The sequence below is a fragment of the Doryrhamphus excisus genome, chromosome 1 (assembly GCF_030265055.1).
Source record: "Doryrhamphus excisus isolate RoL2022-K1 chromosome 1, RoL_Dexc_1.0, whole genome shotgun sequence".
NCBI classification, from domain to species: domain Eukaryota; kingdom Metazoa; phylum Chordata; class Actinopteri; order Syngnathiformes; family Syngnathidae; genus Doryrhamphus; species Doryrhamphus excisus.
In genome coordinates, this window is record NC_080466.1 from 31,784,707 (window position 1) to 31,807,185 (window position 22,479).

A 22,479-nucleotide genomic window follows, 5' to 3' on the forward strand; every position below is an offset into this window, starting at 1 on the left:
ATATATATAATATATATATGCACTAAATAATTATTTATTCATTTCATCAAAGTGTCTGCACAGCCTTTAACTTTATTTTCTAGTCAGCTCAAAGCTGGTGAATACTTTGTACACTGTTGTGAGCCTAGCCCCGCCCACCTGCCTTGCTCACCATCATGGCGGACCTCCTGCTCCATGGCGTACTATGCTCGGTTCCACTGTGGGCGTCCGCAGTCCCGTTCATTGTAGTTTATTTGATCAGTACTCAGGCGCTCTACTTGAGTACTTCTTGGCAGTTCCATCTGGGGGTAGCCACGCCCCATCACCGCCCCCACCAGGCATGGGTCGGAACGCGATTGGGCGATCTCTACTGTCAGTCACGGTCGTCCCGCCCTTTCCTGTGCTTACCGAGCGTCGTTTCAGTCGCGTTGCTCCACTATGAGCGACACACTCGCTCCGCCTCAGCCGCTCCACCTCAACTTTAAGTAGGCTTTCCCCTCGTCGTCTTCCGCGTGTATGCTCCGGGGGCGGACGTCTGAGCGGATTGCGCCCAAGCCGAAGCCACCGTGAGCCGATCGCAGCCCAGAAAAGCTCTTTTTAGTGTTTGCGGGGAGAGGAGCAACATGCCTGTCCCAACTCTTTTGCCCTTCACCACCATACTGAGTCGGAAGTCGGCCAGCCAGACGTCGTTCAGGCTGACGGAGAAATTCATCCTGCTTCTGGTCTTCAGCGGCTTCATCACGCTGTGTTTCGGGGCGATCTTCTTCCTGCCGGACTCCTCCAAGCTGCTCAGCGGAGTTTTCTTCCATTCCTCCGCCGTGGAGACCAACACTCGCACCGGTCCGGACGGCGTCGGGGAGCTCGGCTCGGCTGGAAGTGACGAGAAGGTCCTGGCCAAGATCAAGAAGGACCACGAAGAAGCCCTCCTGGAGGCCAAGGATACGCTACAGAAACGACCCGACGAGATCAAGCATGACATTTTGAAGGAGAAGGAGAAAGTTGCCCAGGAGACTTTGAGTCGAGGTGGGAAGACCACCAATGATTTACCTTACATCGAGTACCAGCGACCCCCGGGGGCCACCGGACACGAACCCCTGGACGCTTCCACGAGGGACAAACGGGCTAAAATCAAGGAGGTAAGACGGCACCGACCTCGCACCGGAACTCCATACCTGGAAGTGTCAAATGAAATGCGCATTTGTTTGTCTTTATTCCTGTTTTCACTTCGCCATGCCTGATTGACGTAAGCTTACTTATTCCTGAACACCTTGGATTCGGCGTGCACGGTAGACCCACAAGGTCCGTCCTACCGCAGAACCAGACCCCGTGTTGGTAGTGTCGTGTCCGCAAGACGTTCAGTAGTGTAGCATCGCATCCATGAGGTGGCTATGGAGTGGCAAACTTTCCATGGAACCAAGCCATGTCAAGAACATCAGACACCTTCTACACCTTCTCCACCGGCTGCAGCACCTATGCTGTACCATGGTGTTCCCAATGGGATTCACTATGTTACGGTTTGTTTGGTATGTGTTCCAGACGTGCTTAGTAAGTTACATGAAGAGACACGGATCACATGGTTACATCTGACCAATAGAAAGACCTTCCCATCCTCTTATCTCCTTCTCATTATCCTCCATAAGATGTTTTGTCACAATCACATGGTCTGCGCGAGGACTGCTGAGCGCCATCAATTCTGCACAGCGTTTGTGACATTGGATCGTTTTTATCTTTATTTTATTTATTATTGATATATAAAATATTGGATTGCTGCAGCCCAACTTGCTAGCCCTCCAATGGCGGCCATTGTAGAAGATTTGGACTGCTACAGAATATTTACTTCTACGGCTATATGAAGATTAGACTCAACTTAATCAGAAAAAAATAATAATGCGAAGTTTTGATCTGACAAATCCTAAGTTAGTTTGATCAGGAGTGGAATTACTGCAGCTTCTGATTGGACAGCGGTGGTTGTTGAAGTCCGATGGGGAGGGGGGACATCTCACCGGAGCACGCTAGTCATGCTAAGGAGTTTAGGTAAAAACACGTGGCCATCTGCGGCTTAGACTAGAGCGGCCTCAAATGTCAAAAATTGTTTCTTTCTAAATGTAGCGGGTGGGGCTCATTAGTACGTAATTTAAACGACTTTCCTCTATTCAAGCCATGGTGTCGTCGAAGTGTCAATAGACTGAAACTTTTGAAGCAGTGCAGATCTCCTTCCTGTCCGTTATCGCGCCTGAGGATCCTCTACCTGTGTCATGTTGGATGGGGAGGGTGCTAAACCAGTTTTTGTTGTGGTAACCCTGGGGGCTCTTGAAGGCAGCAAGGCAAACATGTAGGCTTCTCGCGCACAAAAATGCTTCACGGACCAAGAAGTGTTTTTTGCTGTGCTATGTGAAGGCCTTGTTGTCTTTCATGTTTATTGTTGGAAGCGGTGTGTGTGAGTGTGTTTGTTCCGCCTGGTGTTTGATTGCAGTCAGCTTCGGAGTGCGTATCTGTCCGTAGAACACCGGTGTGGAATTGTGTGGAAAGTACAAAGGGTGGTTTCAGGTGACCAGTCCACTGGGACACATTGGAGCACAATGGTTCATCCTTTGCTCCACGCTGCCCAGGACACATTGTCGATGAACACCACAGTCAACTGTCAATGTGGACAACAGTAGACCGTGGTCATGATCTACAGCCCATGACCAGGTGAGGTGAGGTGAGGGTGGGAACATAGGTTGAGCGCTAAATTGAGAGCTTTACCTTCTGATCAGCTCTCTCTTCACCACGATGGTCCTTTTGTTTGAGTTCAGTCCGTTCCATGTTGGTTCAACATACATTTTTACGACCAGCACTTTGGACTCTAACGTGAGGTGAGATGAGGTGCCGTCTTGCCAAAAGGCAGCCTAGCTGGAACCTTCAAAAGACTCCTGCACATCATTGGCATTTAACTCTGATGCTAGCTTATTTATGCTAAAAGCTGTCGCTATCAGACGGCCTTATGTTGACAGGTTTCATATTGCCATCTAATCTCCCGTCTTATCTTTGCGCCGTACTCGTGCACCGCTGTGTTTGTTGGCAGGCAGACAGGAAGTAAAGATTGGTGTCGCACTTGAACGTCAGTGTTGTGCTTTATATCGCACTCATCCATTCCAGATTTCTATCTCTACGCTCTAACATTTAAAACAGCAGCCGGTGCCTCCACTGAGGCTGGGGGAAAAAGCACTGGTGACACAAATGGTCTTACTGGGGGATATTTTGTTAAACCATCAAGTATTAATAAAGCCCAAGAACCATTACTTTGGCTCAGAGAGTCTATTTTTCATAAGTTGACAGCAAGTGGGCTTCCTTGTACATGCGGTGTGTTTATGATCCTGGGCAACATGGATACCAATGTTGATGAATTACGTCTTCATCTCAGCAAGACCACACAAATGACCAGGAAAGAGGTTGGGGGGCCCTCAGGGCCTCTCGGGTCCCTCTGGGGTTTACAACCTCATGAATTTACACTCACTCTTTGAAAAGGTTTTCACTGAAGACCGGATGGACCCTTTTCTAGCTTTTCTCCACTTCCTACCAGTGACCCAATACCTTTGTCCCGGCCACAGGTGTCAAACCCATGGCCCGCCACATCATTGTTTGTAGCCTGGAAAGAATACACGTCTAAAATGTGTCCCAGATTTGGTACTGCATGCTGTTTTTCATTCTTGTGGTGGTTTGGGTGGCATCACCTTTGCTCCTCACTCACGACAGGTCTTCTATCTGTGGCCACTTCAGGCCTGAGTGGCCACTCTATCAGGCCAGTCCATCTGCAAGACAGGATTTGCACCACAAAAGAGTGAAACCAGTCTTGGTTGGGGTGGGCTTCTGCCTTTGACAAGAAATGCTTGGATCTTGTATCACCCTCTCAGGGGCCATCCACACACAGACGTTTGCCGATCAAGATGGAAACATTTTATAGTTCTCACGAAAACGGGGTTCCAGGTGACCTCAAATTTAGCAGTTTTTTAAAAACGCCTTCCAGAGCGGAAAATCTGAAAACGGCCGACACAAAAACGATGATGTCACCGACAAGCCAACATAATATCTGAATAGTTGGACCAGCTTTGGACATTCTGTAAATATTTTGTTGTCTCATACTCCATAATAACTCACAGAAGTAATTCACTTCTTGTAAGTCGAGATGAGCTTGGGGTGTTATTTTATGTTTATAGGGGTCTAATCATGATAAAAATATTGTATTTAGAAAGTCATTAAGTTACTATGAACTATAAAAATATAGAATATATTCATATGGAATCCAATTTAGCAGAAATTCACTTATCACGGTCGGGCCTGCAAACATTTAACAGCCATAAACGAGGGACAGTTTTTTGTCATGCACGTAATGTAGTTGTCAGGTTGGATTTACTCAGTGGAGTTTTGAGTAATTTGAGACCTTATCCTGAAACGAGCGGCATCTGATAAGTGGATTAGCATGGCTATGACGGCCAGATTGCCGTGATTCATGGTGGCAATAAATGGTCAGGAAAGGTCGCGTTGTTCTGGCGACGACGAGGCTGAATGTCAGCGCCACAGATGGTGAAGTGTTAGCAGGGCTAAAGTTTGCAACGGCGCCGTCAATAAAAGCTCAGGTCAGTGCCGCTCTTTAGTTTTTTTCTAGTCCAGCACAAAACTGCAAATCAGATTAGTTCTTCTCCAGAACAAAGGACCAAAATCACGACGACTGTCGGTTCTCCAGCTAAAAAAACGCTGATCTGGAAACAGCTTTTTTATTTGGCTTTAATTGCTCCTGCTAGATCAAAATGGCAGCTGGCTAATTTGTACATAATGACCACGCACCAACGAATGGACCGTGTGCTCCATTATCATCCCACTGATGAGACCACGTTTTAGCACCGTGTCCTCCAAGACCTTTGGGCTTTTTCTGAGATGATTGAACTGTTTAATTGTCAAGTAGTTATCACTTCACTTTCATAACAAATAATCTCTTGGAATCCCAGCATGTAGGCCACGAGGAGAAGACTGGAATAGAAGAATGGAGTATTTTAGGAAAAGAAACCTACCCTAGGATTCCAATATCATTTTAAAATGAACTGATCAGTATAGGGGCCCTTTAACATTCCGACCCAACAAATGACAAGCGTTTTACTTCCTCAGTCTGTAGATGTTCTTGCCTGGAAAAGGTGTCAAAATGTCAGAGCTGGTGGAGAACACACACCCATGCCAGTCTACGTATTACATATTAGAACCATTGTCATGCAGGCTTTCCACACGTGTATCCCACACCAAGCTATTTAGCCACTTGGCTAATCTTTTAGAACCTGAAATGGAATTTCTCCATCAGCCTAACCCGCCTGCCTCAAAGTCCTATTTCTGTATCGACCACTGAACTAATTACCCCTGGCTTCTGGACCTACTTCTTCTCCACGTGTGTGTGTGTGTGTCAGATAGAGTTACTGCTGAATCCTGAAAAGGCTCCGTTTAATCGTCTAATGGCTGGAGCAGCCATGACGCCCTGCTGTCTTGCATACGGCCCTGGAGCCGTTGCAGTCAGCCAAGCTGAACGTTTGGAGGCCACCGAGATGTACTGCATGTACTGCATGTACTGCATGTACTGCACGTACTGCACGTACTGCACGTACTGCGCGTACCGCAGTATGCGACAGGAAACTATTGTCGTGCCTGTGAATGTTGTTTTGGGCTGCAACAACAAATCGAAAATATCGATAATGGAAATCGACAATTAAAAGTGTTGGCAATGAATTTCATTATCGATTTGATGTGTCACTCACCACGATGTGGAGCAGAAATAAAGAAATAAATTACCTCCACCTCTAGAGTGAGGTGGAGTCAGAGCGGAAGTGGTAATTCCGAAGGACAATGAAAGTCAACAAATGAAACACGGAGAGAAAACAGGCCGACCAAAGTCTTCAAAAGTGTGGGAGCACTTAACGCTTCACAGAACAAAAAGCCGACCATGCTAGCTTTGCAAAGTGTCGCTACTTGGTGAAGGTCGTTCTTCAGTGTTAGCTCCTACAATAACAATAATAACAATGTCACTGTAGCCTGGTTATTACGCAAGTCATGGAAATGGAACACTGGTGGCGTTTTGCAGGGTACTGTAGGCGTGTCCCATGACGTGCATTGTTAGCTGCCCCATGCTAGTGTTTTTGTCTCGCTAGAGCACTCAGAAAGGGAAGGTGCCTGATGTTCTGCTTTGCATCTTTGCATCTACTTTGTGATCCATGCCAGCATCTTAAACAGCATCAAATGATTCCAGTAATGAACATTATTGCATGAAAACACATCATGAATATACGGGTCACCTGGGAGGAAGGTCTGTTTACATCAGCGTGGATTCGTGCAGCTACACTGCAAGGAGCGTCACGAGTGTATCCCATGCAGACCCAGCGGTTGTGTTCGTATGTGGGGGGGGCGGGTTGTCGCTGGGGGAAATGTTCTCATTCCCCATCTTATGTATACTGCCTGCTGGCTCCCATGACGCCGCATGAGGCCATATAGACTTCCTGGGTGACTGATGGGGTGATTCTCTGGGATGCGTTCTTGTGACCTTTTGAGTAGTTGAGTTGTCGCCTCGGGTGAGCCCAGCAGCCCACACGGCCCACAAGTCGGAGGACGCCGTTCATTATGGCTTTGGCAGCATGTCCATCCACTGCGACAGTGGATTGCATTCACTGATTTTTAGTCAAACAATATTTTGTCAAACAAAGGCTGTTTTTTCCACAGAAAACACATCTCATTCACCCTGCCAGTCAATACTCATTTATCATGGAATAATTTAACATGCCTTGCCCCTCCCCCAAGAGACGAGATGATGGTATGATTGACCAGAAGTCTCACTCCGTTGTTCAGTGGAAGGATGTTGTTCTATGAAGCGTCTAGCTGCTGAACCAATGCCCAGAGTGAACTCTCTGAGAGATGAGGAAAACAGACAAATATACAGGATGGAGGCGGGACAAATGAGCTACATTTTCATTATCTATTATCACAAGACCCTTTTTTCTAATCTCATCACATTTTAATCTTGCGAGATCTTGTGACACCCCCTCCAGTTACTGTATCAGTGGTAACCTCTCCCCCGATGCCTCCAGAGCTGTGCTAGACAATGATTTGACGACCCACGGCTTTTAGCTCATTGGCTAGAGCTGCTCGACTTAACTGTCCTTGTGTGCTGGCTGGTCTGGGCGGGGCTGGGCCGGCCCCCACCGGTGCACGTAGTCATTGAGCGTTGATTCGGAGAGGCCCGCAGCAAGATGAATTACACGCATTTGATGTTTGCACGGTAGGTCGGAGCCAGAGCGAGGCTCGAGCCGTGAATGGGAAGCCTCACGAGTGTGCCAATTCAAAGTGTGCAGTGAGCTTGAATGCGCTCGGAGGCTGCGACCGCCGCACAACGGCCGGCCATCTTGTTTCTCTTGTGTCTTTGGGCGCACTTTGGGTGTTGTGATGCATGCGAGTGTGGCAGGGTGTCCCGTTTTGGACATTTAAGATGTAATGTTCTAAGTGCTCAAAGTGCGCTATTAAATTTCAATGACACATTACGGTGTCGTGTCAGCTGCAAACTCCTCGGGGGCGGGGCGGGGGATTCGAAAGCTGCCCAAGTTAAAAGTGCTGATTTATTCTCCGATAAGCCAAATAAACTCCCGTTCATGGGGGCGGCTTTTGTGTATTCAGATGTTTGACACCCGCTCCTTAAAAGATGTCAGTAAGAAGCCATCAACAATATTTAAACTAGGCTCCTATTATTTTGCTTCAGGTGTGCTAGCTGCATGTGATTCTTAGGAATTCTTCCTGGGGGAGGTAGGGGTGGAGGGGATCTTGTCCCCTCGTGGGGATGTGTTGTTACAGTAGTAATGGTAGTAAGTAATGGTAGTGTCACCACACAAATATGTAATGCCGGCCCATGGACCTCCTGAGCTAGCTACCTTGTTGTGTGTAGCATGATGTCATCGCTCGTGTTCCAGGAGCTCTGCTTCTACGGACGTCTGCATACGTCTCGTATACGTTCTCATACGTTCCTCTGTAGTTCTTTCTTTCACAGCTTTATTGCCGTTTCAAACATTTCTTATTTGGCTCCGTTCACATTCGGACAACACTTTGCATCATTAGCATCCATAGCGGCGCTGCAGGATTAAGAGCGCCCTTCCCGGGCCCCCAACACCGCCAATGATGTATACCAAGCGGTGCGACCCCTCGGCCCCATCGGGTGAACGCAAACATGTAAAATGTACGTGGCGAGGTCGCCATTACTGACCGGGCCTTGCGTGTTTGTTGGCGCCTTCGGATTAGCGAGGCGAGGCGGGGCCATTTGTCTTGTCTCCCTCACGGCTACCAAAGGCGGCTAGCTCATTAGCATTCAAGACGATCGATTGTGTTATATGTGTAGCGCTGCAGAGTGCATATATTTATTTTTCCCCCTGCACGTAAAACCTGGGCAAAGTGTAAAACTTTAATTGGTCAAACTTGAAGAGTCGGCTTCTATTTCTTATGAAATGATAAATTGTGAATCATCTCCTGGGGTTCTCATGCTTCATTTGTCAGCAGGTCATTTTCTACTGTCGATCCACGCTGACAACACAGCCTGAGGACTTCCTCTCAGTGAGGGTTTGCTTTTGGACACAAACTAACAATGTGGGGCCTGTAAGACGGGGGGCCCAAAACTCACAACCTGCCTTAAGTTGCGTACCGAGCTGGACATTGGCGTGGTTGTTGGTTTCAATAAAGCCGTCGTTGATGGACCAGCCCACAGTTCAATGACCTTTGGGCTGAATCTGGCATCTTTTATTCCAAATGCTTGTCAAGTTTGTGCTGTATGCAATATTGTTTCCACTTTTTTAAAATAAAACATCCAGAGGAATCTCTTCATGATGTCGACAGCTGGAAGCATTTGGTTTGATAAGATCCACGGGGCGGACCAACTCGGTGCTATTTTGCAAACGGTTCCGCAGGCCGGATGAAATTGCGGCGCGTGCCAGATTTGGCCCCCAGGCCAGAGTTTGACAGTAAGCCGGGTTTGTCTCGGGTAGATATTTCATGCCTGCCGATGGCGACGCAAGGAAATGGTTTTGGATATTCACCATGGCCGTGTCCTGAGAACTGGAGGGGGTCATGGCCGGTTGCTTTCTTTCCCAAATCCAATTCAGTCTAATACCGCAAGTCAGCGGCTGTCAATCACATAGTCAATTTATTTTTCAATCTGCCCAGCATGAGCGAGCTACTCTTTTTCTTTTTTCAGCATTGCAAGCCATCCTTGCATATTTTATCATGTAAGGACGAGAGGGTAATCTCCTGGTGGGATGGCTTGATGTCCGGGGCGCCGAGTTGCAAAAGCCGAAGCTCATTGCTTGTTATTGCATTTGCTTTTTTATTTTTTTGAATAATTAGCATCTGAGTTATTAGAGTCGCAGGCAAACGCCTGATCAGCAAACGGGCTAGCCTCTGGGCATTAACGCCATAGCGAGGCCAAGAGATGCAGCAATTTGTGTATGATCAGCAAGAACGTTCAGTCAGAAAGCATCGGTGGAGGGAAAAACATCTTCTAGGATTGGCATGATAGATCTTGCCAACTTTCCACCGTTACGACTTAAGAGCAACCAGAGGACTCATTTAATGGAGTCTGCTCCCTAAACAAGCTGGGAAAAAGTGTCTACAGCTCAGATTGGTGGCAAGTACATGCAGGACGGGTTCCAGGATGCTAAGGTGGGCATGCCTCGTTAGCACGTTTCAGCTGCTGGCTGCCACCAGATAGCTTTGAAATATTAACAAACTATATCAGTATTTTAAAACATTTATCATTTTCAATTTTCAGCCATTGAAAATGTTTTGTAATCTATTATTTGTTATTTGCGGATGTAGCCCGACCCTGTTGGAGTGGATCACAGTGGCTTGTCCCTGAATGGGCTCCACCCGCCTGAGATGAAAACGGCGAGCTGTGGAGTGCGCCGCGCCCGTCGTGTGCGGTCTGATTCAGACGTTGACAGGGCAGTTAAAGGGCGCTGACACGCAAAGGCCACGTCAAAGAGCCGGCGGCGGTGGAGGGCGGCCGTCGCGACTGTGCCGCCGGTGTTGATGCCAAAATGTGGCAAACAAGCCGAGACTTGACCGAGTGTGTCAGCGGCCGAGTCTGCGGTTGGGGGTGCAGTTTCGTTGCGGTCTGGTCCTCGCAGCGAGGCCAGGTGGAGTGTTGTGGAGTGTATGTGGCGAGCATGCACGCTAAATTATTCAGACAGTTTTGTAGTCGGCGTATAATTGATGCTGGGAATTCTTCCGTTGGTCAGTCATTTGCATGAACATGAGTTGGGTGCATGAAGCATTTGTTTGCCTTTTATGCACCGGATATGCAGATAAATAGTGTCGGGTGTGTGGAGACCGGGACAGATCTTTGCTTACAGGACAGGCGTGTGTATGATTAATCATGCAAAGCTACTCTGGGGGGGTCCCGCACTGACAACACTGAATTTAAAGGGCATATTATGCTAATTCTCAACTGTTTGACTAGGAGCTGCAAATGATACGGATGCAACTGTAATGCAAATTGTAATGCAATAATTACGGCTTGGAATGTCGTGGTATTTTCAGGTAATGCATTTGCCCAAAAGTTAATGAAATACTGCACCGTCCAATTGAATGTGTGGCTTAATTAGTCAGGAGTGGAGCCAATCTAATTCTGTCCGCCTTGAGATGTGGCATAATCACGACATTATCACACCTTCATCCGCCATCCAGGATGGAATAATAGGCAGACTCGTGAATTGAAAGGGCGGAATCGTGGAATCAGCTTGTTGTGTTGGGCTGGAATTGGGCAGCGGCCTTTGGACAAGTGGACAAAGTGGGTGACGTGAGTGTATTGATCATCACGGACGCTGCCATCCGCATTGTTTAAGTGATTGGATCAGCAAACATCACGTCCATGACAGCCTGATGACATCGCTGCAGGACTCCACCAATCTTAGATTCCCAAGATTGACAGAGCAGTTCTTCATAAAGTGGGGGGGTCCAAGGTCTCCGTACTTTGGCCTGCTGCTGTTTTTTTATTGGCATTTCCTAAAAATCAATCAATAAGTACTCAATTTTCCAAAATGGTGCTTTCCTCCTAGATCTCTCCATAGCTGTTGAAGGTCCATCGGAACCCTCCAGATTTCTTCCATGTTTCTAGCTTCGCTTCTTCTATTCCAAAATTCCACAAGGCCGCCATTTTTCCGTATTCCAGACTGACCGTCCATCCGTTTTGTATTTCCCTTATCCTCATGAGGGTCACAAGGGTGCTGGAGCCTACCCCAGCTGTCTTTGGGCGAGAGGTGGGGTGCACCCTTATAACATGATGGGAATAAAGTCAGAATAAAACCAAAAGAAAATGTATGAAGATGATTTGAAATATAATATTTGAAATAAGCGTTTGCCAAACATCTATGCGGTGTCCAAGTGGATCTGGCTGCCACAGGGTGTCTTTGTCAATAATCACAAGTTCAATGCAGCTGAAAGTGACCTTAAATGTCCATTCATCCTTTTCATCCACCATCAATCATAATCAGTGATTAACAATCCCAATCCATGCTCGTTACAGGGAATTGCCCGATGCGTCCGCGCTCTTCCTTTGTGCCTTAACAAGCGGTGCTGAGCTGAGCCGCGTCTCCATCGCCGTACTGTATCGGTATTGATTTGACCTTTGTCTGGCGTGGAGGAAACAGACCAATTGGGTTTGACCCAGCCACTTGACCAAAGGCAAACTAATGAAGACTTTGTGAAAGACACATTGATTTTTCACTCCTGCCCCTCCATTACGCCCACGAGCCGCACTCGGAGAGAGGCGGGCGACGCCGGCCCCCCGGCCTCATCACTCACTCGTCCGGCACGCATCACATGGGAGATGGGTTCCTTCATCACGCTCGCCAACCTTTCCTGCTGCTTTTCTCAGCGCTTGTCAAGTAGAAGTACATAGCAGAAGGCCATACAGTATACTACACTAATACTACATACATCATTTGGCCTACCAGCGTAGTCCAAGGAGAAAAAAAACAAGAATAAACTGGTAATCACTTGGGAAAAGAAATCATCCCAGTCGAATTTCTACTGAGCTAACTAGTTAGCTGCTCCAATTTATGTAAGCCAATACCTTAACCACTTCCACAGGAAATGAGAGGAAAACCTTTTTTTCCACCCGATCTCAGCCATGGCATGTCGGCTGGGCTGTCCATGTATTGTGAACGCTAATGTAGTCTAGCGTCATGTGGTCGTAGTGACCACAATACTTCATAACTTCATTCATTCATTCATTTTCTACCGCTTTTCCTCACGAGGGTCGCGGGGGGTGCTGGAGCCTATCCCAGCTGTCTTCAGGCGTAAGGCGGGGTACACCCTGGACTGGTCGCCAGCCAATCACAGGGCACACATAGACAAACAACCATACACACTCACATTCATACCTATGGACAATTTGGAGTAGCCAATTAACCTAGCATGTTTTTGGAATGTGGGAGGAAACCGGAGTACCCGGAGAAAACCCACGCATGCACGGGGAGAACATGCAAACTCCACACAGAGATGCCCGAGGGTGGAATTGAACCCTGGTCTCCTAGCTGTGAGGTCTGTGCGCTAACCCCAAGACCACCGTGCCGCCCCTACTTCATAACTTGTCTTTCAATATATTTTTTTTACTAATAATAGTCACCCACAACACAGTGATCATTTAATTATTTGTTTGAATAACCGCCATATGTCAACAACCGTTCCAAAACACCTCCCCGTGTGGGTACCAACGCCCCCGTGCCGCCATCGCTTGAGGTCGTGGCTGCTTGATAACTCCGCCATTGATAGACGTAGCGAGGAAGGATGAGGCCAAGGATAAGCATGATTCAGCGTCCAGACCGAAGGAACCCAACAATGGAGCCTGATGAGTCATGTTTCATTGGAAAACATTCCGACAGGCGCTCTGGTTCCTTTCTGGATCCCACCCAGACATCTGTGTTCAGGTTTTATTGGAACATCTTTGTCTGCAATAATGGCGTCCCCGACGGAGTGTTGTTTTACTACCCAAAATCGTTTTTTTTAACTAAGCAGTCATTGCAAAGTATAGATTTTGTAACGCTCCTCTATTTCATCATACTGCGCCCCCCAACACGCCCCCCCCCCCCACCCCGCCCCCACCGTCCCCAGACAGCCATCAGCTAATATTGATCAGAGTGTAATGTTGCTTCGCAGGTAGGCTCGCCTTGCCCACGCCGCTATCAGCACCGTTAAACGCCAATCTGGCTCCTGGGATTCGAATGGCTTTGTGCCCCCCACCCCCCCACCCCCGGTGGGATTGGTTGGTTAGAGTGTATGATCGTTTGCAAAGACTGTCTGCTCAGTGAGGATTACGGCGGATTGCCATCTCCACAAACGTGGTTCCCTCACAAGCCATCTGATGCTGAGGTGCCATTCAAGGACAAACGTGACGTGTTCGAGCACTTTCATCGCTTCGGTCTTTGTCCCACATGATGTGTCCAAGAGGGGGGGGGCATGGGTAGACTTCTATTGCTCCTCTACTTATTTCATGGTTCCAGTGAAGTCATTAATTCTACTAGCATTGCTCAGACCCCCATGGGGTAGGAGTGGGGGGCGTCATATTGTAGCTACTGACCTCGTCTTATGGGGGGGGCGTCTACAAGCAGATGCAGGTGGCAGTCATGTAGTAGCTAACTGGCAACTGTGCCAGCATCAGCGGATCTGAGTTAGCGGGTGATAACTCGGGAGATTCCTGGATCCGTGGTCCTCAGGGGCCACCTTTATCTTACCTTACCTTAGCCCACCTTGAAAGGTACCCCAGGTTGGTTATTTTGGCCTGGTAGTATTGTTAAGAACGAAATGCCAGTTAAGAACATTAAAATTAGTTCTCTGTTGTTTTTAATATTGTTGAGGCCGGTGGCTAGCTTCTTTTTACACTTGCATGACAGCTAAGAGCATTAAAAAGGTCATGAGATTGGTGCAGCTTTCCTGTCTGTAACCGCACAACAATGCGACACTGACCCAAAATGAGGGGGGGCCGTCGCCGTCCTCTGTCCCGCCGTGGGGGGTGAAGATGTGAGGAAAGGATTTGGAAGAATGTTGCCTTTTTCTGTTTGGAGGCCGAGCAGCAGGTCTAAAAGGGAGACTTGGAAGCACAAAAGTTCAGCACTGTTGTGGGCTGAACCTCCTGTTGGGCTGTACAATGTCAAAGGCGCTGTCGAAAGGCCCCCCCTCCCTTGCACACCCCCACCCCACCAACCCCTACACTCCCACCCACGCTGCACTCAAGTCTCCACAGCGGAAATGTGCTGGTCCGACTGTCACGGATCACTGGTCCTTAAGACTAATGGTTCCTGTCTCCATATTAGACGTTGGAGATCCTTCTGGTAAACACAAGCTAACTCTAAACGTGTGATGGACCCATCAGGCGTTGGTCAAACCTTACGGCCCAGACCTTCTTGAAATGCCACAATCCCTCCAAAGAACTACAAGACACGCTTCTATACAACACGAGCCCAGAAAGGGGGCCGTGTCCTACGCCACACGTGTCCAGCTTAGATTGGTTGAGGATTGCGGCCACGAACTTATGACCAAACACATCTGTCCGTCACAATGTCAACATTGGCTATTTACAGTGTGGGGGACGCTTCCTTCTCCTCTTGTGTCCCAGTAAACAATGTTCAAATCCTGGCAGTTTGACCCTGGAACAGATGATCTGTACTACTTAGTGCAGAGAGTGTTGTTTTCCCTCCCCAGCGCTAATAGAGCTTTTATTTCCGCCTTCTCACACTCGACTTCACTTCACCTCTCCATGTCGTACGAGCGCACTTGTCAATCGGCCGTTTCTGCCGCTTTGTCGCCATGCGCTAGTCTGCACGGGCGAGACAAGTATTCATTTCCCCACCATTAGGTTGCAGACGTAGATTTGTGCCACCCGGCTGACTGGCCATTATGTTTGCGCTTTTGTACGTGTAATTATACAGCACGCCAGCGAGTGATGCGCACAGGTGCTCCAGCGCTCCCTTTGGCGCCTGCATCGTGCGGGGCCAACACGCCACGCCGCTTCCTCCGAATTAGAGGCCATTTGTGATGGCGGCTGACAGCGCTAGGACTGGAAAAAGGGAGCTGGATGAATAAGTGGCAAACAGAGATGACAAGCCTTTTAAGTACTGGCAGCTAAATCTCACATAAATCCCACTGTTGGAGGCATTCGGCACCGCGGAAACACGGAAGTCAGACACTTTATAGCAGAACCTTTCATTCCTTTGTTTCCACAGGCTCAGTCATGCAGGAACGAATCCGAGTCTGTTCATTCTATAACGGTCATCTTTAGGCATCATCATTTAGCCAGAAGACGTAAACGTCAACTAGGATGGTTGTGTTGGCGTACGCTTTGGGTGGACCAGCAGAACAAACAAGGTCAACAACACTTCAACCTTTCAATGGTGGTTAATGATTGGTCTTTGTGCTGGAAAACACCTTTAGTGGACTTTTGACTCGGCTCTCTGAGCTCAACTTCATTCCCACATCGGTGGAAGGCTTCCTGGCCGAGGCCGCCAGCTTTGGGAAGATTCTTCACTCAAACAAGGAACTGGAGAGCAGTACAGTCGTCTCATTTGCAGAACTGGAATGTTGTCTGCGTATCATGGATGCTTGCTTCCTTCCCTCCTTCCTCCCTTGCTCCCTTCCTTCCTTTCTTCCTTCCTTGCTCCCTTCCTTCCTACCTTGCTTCCTTGCTTCCTACCTTGCTTCCCACCTTGCTTCCTATCTTGCTTCCTACCTTCCTCCATTGCTCCCTCCCTCCCTTCCTTGATTCCTTCTTTGCTTCCTCACTTCCTTGCTTCCTTCCCTCCTTCCTTCCTTCCTTGCTTCCTTCCTCCTTGCTTCCTTGCTCCCTTGCTTCCTCCCTTGCTTCCTCCCTTGCCTCCTACCTTGCTTCCTACCTTCCTCCCTCCCTCCCTCCATTGCTCCCTCCCTTCCTTGGTTCCTTCCTTCCTTCCTTGGTTCCTTCCTTCCTTCCTTGGTTCCTTCCTTGGTTCTTTCCTCCCTTCTGTACTGTACTTACAGGGTTGGTGTTGCTGGGCCGTAAGCGTGTGACACCTTTTAGCGTGGAGCCAATTAGCGCGTCTGAAATAGCCGGGGCCAGCGGGTCCTAATAGCCGCGGTCAACCTGCAGAATCCTGAGCTGTTAATCCAATTAGAGGCAGCACATCGGGATGCCGACCATGACGGCAGTAACACACAGGAATGTTTCTCCCTCAGTCGCATTTGCATTCCTGCTCTCAATTAGAGCTTCGAAGCTCGTTTGCTAGCCATTGATTAACACTTTCTCTGCTGAGGCCGCACATGTTTCACATTCTATGCACGTCCTTGATGGAGCCGCCATCTTACTCCCTCACTTCTTGCCGTGTTGTCTTTTCCTGAAATGGCTTTCTTCGGGCCTCTGGCTAAAATGACCTCAGGGTCACAGACCATAGCGCCACCTGTAGCTGAAGCGCCAACATGAACCAAGGCAGGAAGTGATGAAGAAAAAGCACAAAGAGATTTGCTGTGCACATGCTAATGCCTTGTGATGCTCATGCAGCGTGACAGACTCCCTTCCATCACGGAAGGTCTTCACTGGGTTGCATCACGCCAGATGAATAGCTGCTGATTTCATGCGCCGCTCGCAGTCATGTGTCAAAGGGGCGTAGCGGAGCCTTAATTAGCCTTTAACGCCCGTACTACACGCTTATCCCGCTCCTAACCTCCGTGGATGATGCACTGGCACAGTACGGCGTCACTAGCACACGGCAAGGGGGAAGACATTCACACGGATCAACCTTCCTCATCTGCAAACACAGACGCACATTCATGGCAAGAAACGTTGGCATCAGATAGACGGCCCGCGACAGCTTCCACCCCGTTTAAAACCGCTAATTAAAGCCAGCGAGGCTGCTAATTACAGCTCCTCGCCGCGTGTCACCTAGCGAGACGTGCTCAAGACTCTCCACTGCGACACGAGAGGAGGTGGAGAGGAGCCGCCTTGCCGACTCCTTCAGCATCGCTGGCATCGATGGCATGCATGGAGGCCTCGTGTCGGGCTAGCTGCACGGCACGTCAACAGATTAGCATCTGAAGTATGATAGCTGCTAGCGATACACGCACAGCAGACGTGTTAATGTAGGGCAGGGGTGTCCACCATGTGGCACGGGATTGTTTTTTTTCATGGCCCGCAGCAATAAACGTGTACGTTAACAAGAAAACACCTACAATGTACATGAATACTCATTTAGGAATATATTAAGGTTTATTTCTACGGTATATCTTTGGAGCTCGCAGGCTGAGGTGTGTTCGATGTTCCAGTGTGTATATAGCGTATATCCCGTATATAGTACGTAGTATACGTCGGTGTGTATGAGTGCGCTTGTTGCAGCTTTGATGAAGTTTCCCCCTTCAGCCCCAACCGGACGTGATCCCGTGTGGGTGGTGTTGTCAGTGATATTGTATTTTACTTCAGCTCTCCCGGCCGCTCTTATCTTTGTTTGCGCAGTCACTGTGTGACAGGTGAGAAGCTAGCGGAGCTGAAAATGAGATTTCTAAGCGGGTTGGGGCCGCGTGATTGACTGCGTGAGGGGCGGACATCGAGCAGGTGTCTCGCTGATAGGAGGACCCGCCAGTCCAACTGGTGTCTCGCACTGGTCACCCGCAGTCGGCCAATTAGCACTGAGCGACACAGGGGTGTGCCTTTGAGAAGGGGGTGTGCGTTAATGACCAGAGAGGCGTTTCTGGCGTACGACTGAAAGAGTGGGATGGGGGGGTGAAGGGTTTTAGCGGATCTAATCCACAGGCCCGCACCGGGAAGCTGTGGAAGGATGCTGTAGAAGCGGGATTAAGCGGGATGGACGCAAGCGGCGCTGCATCCGCGTACAAGATCAACGTTAACGGCAGCCAAACGCCGCCGTGGAAATAAGATGATGCTCGCAAGCAATAATGGCGGCTCAGCAGAAGTGGGTGGCTGCTCGGGCTTTTAGCAGAGTTGTGCTAATTAATCTGCCAGCCATCATAATTAGCATTTGAATTGGTCATTTAGCGCCCCCATTCAGAAAACAGCATATAAAAAGTCATCCAGCTAAAACTTGGCAATTATAGTCAACTGCTTTTTGTCTTGTGACTCATACAGAAATATGCCATGGCGCATATTTCTCTGACTATTATATTAAAACGTACGACTCAAGTTGACAGAATCCTTCAACAGTCCAGCCTGTCACATTCTTGGCTGATGCAACCAATAAGATGCTTACATACCAAGCACACCCTTTCTAACATGCACATGTCCCCTATTTCCATGTCAACAATAAATCACTGCCCCATGCCAAGAACCACGGGTTGCCAACTCCTGGTCTAGGGCATAATCCATTACGCCATTATCCAAACTGTGAACTTTTAATCAACTATGAACACAATGGTGACATCAGAAACTCCAAGGAGTCCAAGGTTCTCCCCCGGAAAGGGATGCAGTGCCATCCCCGGGTCGGGATGAGATCCTGCCCCAAGTGGAGGAGAACCTTGGGGTCCTGAGTGAGTAAAGGATGGTACGCAAGATTAACAGGTGGATTGGTGCAACGTTGCAGACTTTAGTGTAGTTTAGGTAGTTGGAGAGTGGCTGGACTCAGCTGAGATAAGCTGAGAAGCGCTGTCATTGGGGAGGAACTCCAAGCAGAAGAGAGGATCTAGATGGGGAGGTGCATCTGGCCAGGATGCTTTCCGGACCTTTCCCGGGGAAGTGTTCAGGGCACGTTGAGCAGTAGTAGGTAGTAGGACACGTTGGAGAACGCCTGGGAACACCGCCAGGAGGAGCTGGACTAAGTAGCCGGGACAGGGGGGCCTTCCCTGCCACTTGACCTTCTAACATGACTTTCTGGGCCCAAGTAGTACCCATTTGGAACACAATCATGGCATCTTTTCGAGGTATTGATAGCACTGTAAATACCTACCTTGACCACTAGGTAGAGCTGCACTCTAATCGGGACTTCATCCGCTTGTGTATTAGAATGCGAGAGAAAATCGAGAAGATGTCCGGTGGGTTGGACCGCGGTGGTCTACACAGCCTGTGCATAAGAAGCAGCCCCTGAGTTGCTCTTCATAACTCACATCACATCTCCTCCTCTTCCTCCGCCAACAGATGATGAAACACGCGTGGGACAGCTACACACGTTACGCCTGGGGTTCCAATGAGCTGCGGCCCGTCTCCAAGCAAGGCCACTCCAGCAATCTGTTTGGTGAGTCCACACGCGTCCACACACGCTCACAGATTGATGTGGCGTGGCAGCCGCCCGCCACCGGCAGCCGCCACCGCCCGCCACCGCCCGCCACCGGCAGCCTTGGCCTTTCAGATTAGCAGTCAAATTGGCCGTCATTTGGATCCGTCCACCTATGGATGCTTCTAAATGTCAACGTTATCGTATATTCATATTGGGGGCAGCTGTCAGCGCCTGTCCTGCTAATGAGGGCGAAGACGGGAACGCCAAGCCGCATTCCTGCCCCTCGAGGTGGATAATTGACCGAATCCGTCATCTGAGCATGGCGTAGCTCTTGGTTGCTAAAAAGGACGGCAGGAAGGTGGTAAACAAGACGGTCATATCATACTTCAACAGACGGGGGTGATTGGCAATCCTAAAAAAAACATGGCTGACATACTGCGCTCGCAAACGTGCTGTTGTGTTGAAAAACAATAACAACATGAACCAATGTCTCATCAGCTGATGATATTGAACACCCATAATCAATTATTTTTATTTTTTTATGGGATGGCACTACTTTGTGAATGTTCTGAACTCCTGTTTCCATTTGGTAATGGATGTACGATCGCTTATAGTTGATACTGTTTCAACTCCAGACATATTAGTACGTGTTTGTACGGAGATAAGCTTCTGAATGACCTGATTGGGGAATACGGGTTTGATTCATGGTTAGGACAGCGGCAATTGAAGAGAGAAGGGTCGAGTTCTGGAAGTGAATGTAATAATTGCACAGTGCCACTTCACTGAGGGGAACAAGTGTGTACTAATTGATTTGCAATAAGTTGTTGTTCCCGTTTTCGTATATGTATAGAGTCCTTTGCTCCACTTTGCAGTCTGCATCCTGCTAGCGCTAATTTATGTGCATTTATGGCTTAAATGAGGGACACAAACTGCTGATGAAACTTCTCAGCCATCCAAGCAGAAGTGTGCCTCCTCAAAGCCATCTTAAATCATGTTTGACAAGTGCAAAGATGTTAAAGAGCAATATTAATAGAAGGGCTCGATTTGTTCAAAGCAGGAGAAAGTGTTTGATTCGAGCCTCCTCTGAGGTCTGATTACTCTTTTCATCTCGTGTTTAGACTTGCTGCAACTTTCCTTCTCTCTTCTTTGCTCACACTCACCCCGCGTCGAGCGGATTGTCATGCAGCATGCTGCTATAAATACCCTTGGAATGCCGAGGACAAATAAGTCCAAGTACAGAGTGACTGTCTTGTTCTTCTTTGTGGGCTACACCGCATGCTGTGACTCTCTGTGCAAATTAGGGCTGTAACAATGCAGGCATCATTAGTTATATTCCTCTGCTCACCTCAGTCTAGGGTACGGCAAGGAAATAAGAATCTATAATCTTTGTGTTAATATTCTTGATGATCAAACCTAAAACATGCAAACAGCAACTGGTCATTCTCACATGGATTTGTTGACTGTGTAGACGCTCGACTACAGGAAGTTCTACTTCCTCAATATGAACCGTGGAGGAACACGGTACAACTCTGGTGCATACTGAAAAATGACTTTTATTTTTGACTGAACACATTTGGGTTTGACATGAAAAGATGAATTTGACACCAGAGACCAGACATTTATTTCCAGGCGCTTGGATGTGGTGTGTTTTGGATCGTTGTCCTGCTGGAGAACACAAGTTGGTTTTAGCTGGAGGTCACCAACAGATGGCCGGATAACCTCATTATGTTTTTTTTGGTAGACCGCAGAATCCATGGTTTCATTTATCACAGCAAGTCTTCCAGGTCCTGAAGCAGCAAAACAGCCCTAGACCATCACACTACCACCACAATATTTTACTGTTGCTATCATGCTATCAAATATGATTTTTGGTTCTTTTTTTCATGGTTATGGCCAATAGCACTGAATAAAATTCCAAATGTATCAATGAATCCAAGTAGTTAGCATCAGAACGGGCAGCATCAAACCCTGATGGGGGCAGCCATCTTTGTAATTGGTGCGCCAAGCTTCCTTCCACCAACATGTCGTGTGTCCCAGGTCTATCATATCATCAAACGTCTCCCGGCTGTTTTCTTTTCCATGTTTCTTCTTCATCCCACGTGACTATTTAGTGCCAGAGCATCTACCGACACAAAAACAAAATTCAGGCGTCGCTCTGTTCAACATTTCCTCCATTGTCCCCAAAGGACACAAAGGAGAAGGACGGGGATCCTTCCTTCTACGCATCATCCCGTCGGCGTCTGTCTTTCCTTTCTCTGCGATGAACACGTTAGAGCGGCTATGTTCTTTTTTCCATTGGACCTCTGTGCTCCAGATGCATTTTAGAAGGAGTCCCGGGGCTGTTTGTGGTCAAGTCTTTTTCAGTGTAAAACCAACAAGAGCTTGTATCGTCTAATGTCATCCATTTTTCATCCCTGGGAGGCCGTGGAAGACCATCTGCCTTAATAGGACGACGGCGGGTGCAAGGTTGAACTTGGAATAAAGCAAACATTGCACCTTTTAGCTGCACTGCAATGATTAGAAGACTAATGTACAACAATAATGGAAGATTTAGCTTTTCCTCTTTTGCAGACGCCACAGTTGTTTTGTTAGCCACCATTAGCACAGCCCTCTCTTTTCACTCCATTATTTATGTCTACCTTATTACCGAGACAGCTAATTACCCTCACTATTACATATTCTTCATCTTCTTTCCCCCAAAAGGAAATGGTTATCTGATTCAACACAGGAAGTGACCAAACGTCCAGGAAATGCTGAACCACATGTTCTGAACAGTGGTTGTCTACTGCAGGTTTGACTTTATTTCAGCTGATTATTTAACCTTAAGCGTCTTAGAAGTCCACTGTTGGACAATGCAATTAGGAGGAGTCTGATCCCACAATCTATAGGTCGCTAGCAAGACCGTCAACATCACAGACGTAGGATTTTTTGGCATTCCCCAAATGGCTACATTTGTTGTTGTTGTTTGTGCCAAATGTCGTAGTGGTGACCTTGAAGGAGTAAGATCTGGAGGATGCATCAGCCACCATCCTTATGTGGGATGTAAACACACGCTGTCATCTTTTCTGTGCGTTCTAAAGATATAAAAACAGAAGAAACAGCTTCTTACTGCACGTAATGGTGCACACTCATCCCGCCTACAAAGACCTCTATGAAAACCCCCAAAAAGGTTTTCCATAGTTTTACATGAGCTGCCCTCCTGTGGAGCGCAGCTCTTTGTTTCCATGGCACGCACGCCATCGTGGCCGCGACAGGCTGCGCTTCGTCT

The 22,479-nt window shown here is 48.2% G+C and overlaps 1 protein-coding gene across 1 annotated transcript in view; it reads left to right on the forward strand.

Moving 5' to 3' along the window:
* Positions 1-391: 391 nt before the first annotated feature.
* man1a1 (mannosidase, alpha, class 1A, member 1) overlaps positions 392-22,479 on the forward strand; it is a 54,231-nt gene continuing 32,143 nt past the window's right edge. Inside the window, exons 1-2 of the mRNA XM_058064356.1 lie at positions 392-1,115; positions 19,133-19,229. Of these exons, the coding sequence (XP_057920339.1) occupies positions 603-1,115; positions 19,133-19,229 (610 nt within the window). The 5' untranslated portion in view covers positions 392-602. The remainder of the gene's footprint in view (positions 1,116-19,132; positions 19,230-22,479) is intronic.